This window comes from Pteropus medius, unplaced genomic scaffold, assembly GCF_902729225.1.
Source record: "Pteropus medius unplaced genomic scaffold, Ma_sr-lr_union100, whole genome shotgun sequence".
Lineage (NCBI taxonomy): Eukaryota > Metazoa > Chordata > Mammalia > Chiroptera > Pteropodidae > Pteropus > Pteropus medius.
This window is the reverse complement of record NW_024349797.1, coordinates 17,146,730-17,151,687: the sequence shown is the minus strand read 5'-3', so window position 1 is coordinate 17,151,687 and position 4,958 is coordinate 17,146,730. Positions and strand designations below refer to the sequence as shown.

General features: G+C 50.9%; 1 protein-coding gene across 2 annotated transcripts in view; it reads right to left on the bottom strand.

Moving 5' to 3' along the window:
* Positions 1-3,492: 3,492 nt before the first annotated feature.
* Positions 3,493-4,958, bottom strand: part of LOC120619654 (plasma serine protease inhibitor) — a 10,654-nt gene continuing 9,188 nt past the window's right edge. For both annotated transcript variants that reach the window (XM_039884119.1, XM_039884120.1), the window contains exon 5: positions 3,493-4,532. In XM_039884119.1, coding sequence (XP_039740053.1) covers positions 4,344-4,532 — 189 coding nt within the window. In that variant the 3' untranslated portion in view covers positions 3,493-4,343. The remainder of the gene's footprint in view (positions 4,533-4,958) is intronic.

The following is a 4,958-nucleotide window of genomic DNA, read 5'->3' as shown; positions in this document are numbered from 1 at the left end:
CTTCTTGTCCCTCAGACCCCTGGACAGCCCCCAGCTGACGGTCTCCCCGAGTGTCTCTCTTTGTGCCCCGTTCTCGTCCTTAACCGACCTCCCGCTTCTGCCTTTGAACCCCCCACCCCGCTCCTATCCCTTCGTCAGCTTTTTTGTTTTAAACATTTTACTTAAAGAAAAAAAAACCAATCTTTTATTTTGAAACCATTTCGGATCTGCGGAAAAGCTGTATTGACAGCACAGAGTTCCCATGACGTAAGCACGATTCCTTTATCCAAATACGAAACGCACGTCGGGATGGTGCAGACTTATTAGGGTTTCACCAGTGTTTCCACGAATGTCCTTTTTATGTTCCAGGATCTCATCCAAGAAGCCACATTACATTCAGGTTCCACGTTTCCTTTGCCTCCTCTGGCCTGTGGCAGTTTCTCGGTTGTCTTAGCTTTATTAATTTAAATATTATGGAGAGACTGTGTGGCTTACAAACAGAAGACACTTATTTCCTCACAGTTCCGGAGGCTGGAAGTTTGAGATCAAGGTGCCAGCGTGGTTGGGGGAGGGCCCTCTTCCAAGTCACAGACTTCTGGTTGTGTCCTCGTGGGGCAGGAAGGGCGGAGTCTCTTTCGTAAGGGCACTAATTCCATTCGTGAGGGCTCCACCCTCATGAGCTAATCTACTCACAGAAGCAAGAGTAAGTCCAGCTCACATTCCACAGCGCTCATCGTCAACCGACATGCGATGCACCTCACGTTTCCGTTTTATCCTTGGTTGTTCCATTTTATGGTCGCCCCACACTAGACTGTCAGTCTCGGGGCACAGATTTCTGTTGTTTTCTTCCTTTATCTGTAGCATCTGGAATGATGCCAGTTACACCGCGGATATTTAATAAACATCTGTGGATACATGCTGTCCGTCACCACGATGTGTCACCCTATGTTTATTTGTTTGTTTACCCGGTTATTGCCAAGGCTTGTGTCCGCCGGGCTTACCCTTGTACCCTTGGACTAGCTCCATGCCTGCGTCCCCGTAGGCACCCCATCAACAACGGCCTTTGGATGGATGAGCTAAATAAGCAGGTGTGAACCAGCCATGGCTGTTCAGTGGGTGGGAAGCATTTCCCTGGAGTCATTCTTTCTGGTCTGGGTCCCTGTAGGGAGAGGCGGGGGAGAAGTCCTGGCTCTGGCATTGTTCCTCTGTGTGCTGGGGCCATGGAGCTCATAAAAGGAGCTTCTGAGGGTTAATGAGGTCAGAGGGATATAAAAATGGGTTTCTAAGAACAAGAATGAACTTGGTAAAAGCTGTAGGAACTCAAAGATGGGATGACTAGTATGAGTTAAATTGTGTTGCCTCAAACTCCTATTTTGAAGCCCTAACCCCCGGGGCCTCAGAATGTGACTGTGTTTGGAGACAGGGTCTTGAAAGTGGTGATTCTGTTAAAATGAGGTCACCGGTTGGGTCCTCATCCAATATGGCTGGTGGAGATTGAGAGATGACGAGAGGAGGGTCGGATGCAGGCGCACGCAGGAGGGCTGTGTGAGGACACAGAGCAGGTGGCCATCTGCAAGCCAAGGAGAGAGGCTTCAGAATGAACCAATCCTGCCAACACCTTGAACTTGAACTTCCAGCCTCCAGGACCGTAAGATAAATTTCGGTGGGTAAGCCTCCCAGTCTGGGGTGCTTGGTTACGGCAGACCTAGTAAGCTAATACAGCGGCTAAGAAAGAATCCTGAGGGGTGACAGTCACACCTATACGTGCAGGTGCCCTGCAGACTCATTCCCTTTTCACTGGTTGGGATGGATGAGGTCAATCCGAGGAGGGGCTGGAGGAGCGGATGGACATGAGCGCCCCCTAGAGGGTGGAGTGGAGGCACTGATTGATGTGCGGATGGGACAGTGAGGGATAAGAAGGGGCCCAGGGGATTCTCAGGGTGTGGCGTGGATGGCCACACTACCCTGAAATTGGGATGAGCGAGAACAGACCAAACACCACTGTGTTCAGGGTCCCTGTTACTGGACCGCGAGTGCCCTCGCTCCCCTGCTCTCCCTCACACGCCCCGCCCCGGTCCAGGCCGGTCTCTGTGATTGCCTGCACTCATCCCCGCTCACTCGACTGCACGCTCCTCAAGCCCTTCCCTCTGCCTCGACGTCCCGTCTGCTGTCTGTTGACGTCCTACTTATTCTTCAAGTCCAGCTCAAGGCCACCTCCCCCATGAAAGCTTTCCTGACCTCTCAGAATTTAATTCCCTCTCTTTTCTCCTTCCTTCTTTCTGAGCTGTTATACTGCCTCGTTCATCCCAGGATCGTGTGACAACTGAGTTATGCGGCCTGCGAGGACACCCGACAGGGCACTTCTGTGCGCGACATGCAGCCTAGGCTCATGAGTCAAACCTGGAGCCCATCTCAATCTCACACTAGCTACTTTGTGACCATTTGCCCAGTGAACTTTAGACAGTGTTGGACCTTGGGCTTACAAACATCATGCAGGCAGAGCCTCCCCCTGACCTTGGGCTGGCCGGGTAAACACTGAGAGAAATATTTGCCAAAACAGATGAGGCATTTCACAAGGGAAAGGCATGTAGGAGCGGGTCTGACCCTCCGAAAAGCCCAATCTTGTTGAGTTCAAATCACAAATGCAGACAAGCTGTCTGGGCTGGTTTGCAGCCATCTGCCCTGCCATCAGCCAACACATGTGCTGTCTGGTTCCCAGAGCCTAGGCCTCACACTGTCATGAGCTGAGGAGCTGTGGGCAAGCATTTATGTTTCCCTTTGTAAAATGGGTACAACTGATATACCATGCAGGGTTGTTGAGGGATTAATGAGGTCACACATGTGAAGTGTCCCCCCGGGCTGGCACATAGGTGCTCAGTACTTTGGGAGATGGTCAAAGCTTGGGGTTCTGACCTTGCTGCTTTGAAGAGGCACCTTCTGTGATATAGTCTAGACTCTGAGACCAGAGTGGTGGGAGCAGCCTCATGAAAAGCAAGCTAGGCACACATAGGTTGCAGCGGGCGGATGTTCAGGGCGTCAGAGGTGGGGGCAGCTAGTTACAGGGCAGTTTGAGACTGAGAAAGGGCTCATTTGCTTATTCATTGACCCTTTAGAGTGTCTGATCCCCTTTCATTTAATAGACAAGGAAAAGAGAGAGAGTCCACCTGGATCACAGGGGAGCTTCCAGATGAGATGCACCTGACCCAGGCTTCTGTGTCCCCAGCATGCCTCCCCTGCATCAGGGCACAGGGCTGACGGTGTGGGCCTGGGGCCACAATCTGCGCTCAAATCCTGCCTCCACCCCTCAGGAGCTGTGTGACTGCGTAAGCTGTCTGCTCTTGCAAGTACCGCCTTCCCCATCTACAAAACGGAGATAAGTGTGCCTGCTCCCGAAGGGGTATTGCGAGGGGTAAATGCAGCAATCCAGGTGACGTGCCCAGCACCTGGCCTGGCGCATGATAAGCTGTTGATATCACTATTCCCAGAGCTACTTCTTAAGGACAATGGCGCCCAGCGTTTGCAACATGCTTTATTGTTATGGCTGACGCTAAAATTCATGGCTAGCCATCCGTGTCTTTGATTGACACTGCACTATTTGCAACAGGCCCCCATTTTCCCAGCCACGGCCAAGCCTATGAGATGGTACAGCCCCGTGATGGGTCATTTCAACCCTGCCGTCCACTTGCTTTTCTTAAATGATGAATGGCACTCGAAGGTATTGAAATCAACTGTGATTGGCAGGTAACGCCCTAGCTTTTTAATATGATTGCAAAAATCCTTCGATCCTTGACCCGATCCTTCAGTGTGTATGTGGGGGAACCAAAGTCCAGAAAAGGACAGTTACCCCAATGTCACAGCGGTTAGCTGGGACAGAAGCCCTGTTCCAGACCCCTTTTCCAATGTTCTTTCCAGACCGTGAGAATTGGTAGCTGGTATTGCTGACAAGTGGGGGACTAGGCTTAGAAATATACTTCCCAGTAGAAATGTCTACTGGAACAACCTTTTTGTAGAGTTTTGTGGCACTGGGCTGGGAATCAGGGGCCTGGCTTCTGGGCTTCTCTCGGCCGCTAACATACTGTGTGACCTTGGGCAAGTGAACCAAACTCTTTGGGCCTCAGTGGTAATCTCTACTGATGAAAGGTGAGGGCAAGACCAAAAATGTTCAAAGTTCTTCAAGGCACCTGTGTCTTGCAATTGTGTGAAAAGAAGCAATCATCAATTACCAATGTTAGTATTATTAATTGTGAAAGTCTCATTAGTCAACTAAACCTGCACAGATCACTAGCTCTCAGCAGGTAGATGGCCATTGAGCACCTTCATCTTCCAGCTGGGAGGCCCGTGGCCTTTCAGGAGAAAGCCCCACCTCAGGGGCGGGTCACTTTGCCCAAGAAGAGGATGTTCTCAGTATTCTCCACAATGAACATCAGAAAGGGCCTGTTGAACATTATCCTTTGGGAGGCCATTAGGGCCGACCTGAACGCGAAGGCCACCCCCGTGGCTGCAGCCGCTTTGGTTCCTGACTCGTCCACCTCCACGACGGCTTTGTGCATCATCTGCAGGGGAGACACCAGACACCACCAAGTCACCAAGGGCTGGGAGATGCCATCACGGGAAATGGCAAAGCTTCTGCCTGTGGCATCACTGTCAAAGTCTCTGTGTAACTGAGCCTCGAAGCAGATGGGAAGTGACACGTACACACAGGTCTTTCATTGAATTCTAAATGGCATCTCACAGTGAGAATGTGACTCTCTGATTTTATAGAGAGAAAGAAGGCTCAGAGAGGTCAAGTGACTGTTGGAAGTCACATAGCTCGTGAGTGAAGAAGCTACCGCTTGATTTTTAGTTTTGATTGCTTAATACAGGGCTCCCGCCACCGACGCAGTGCTGCATATGGCTTCCCCATTGCACAAAGGCTGTAGACACAGAGTAAACACTTTTGCTTCGTGAGGGAAAAGGAGAGAGAGAGAGAGAGAGAGAGA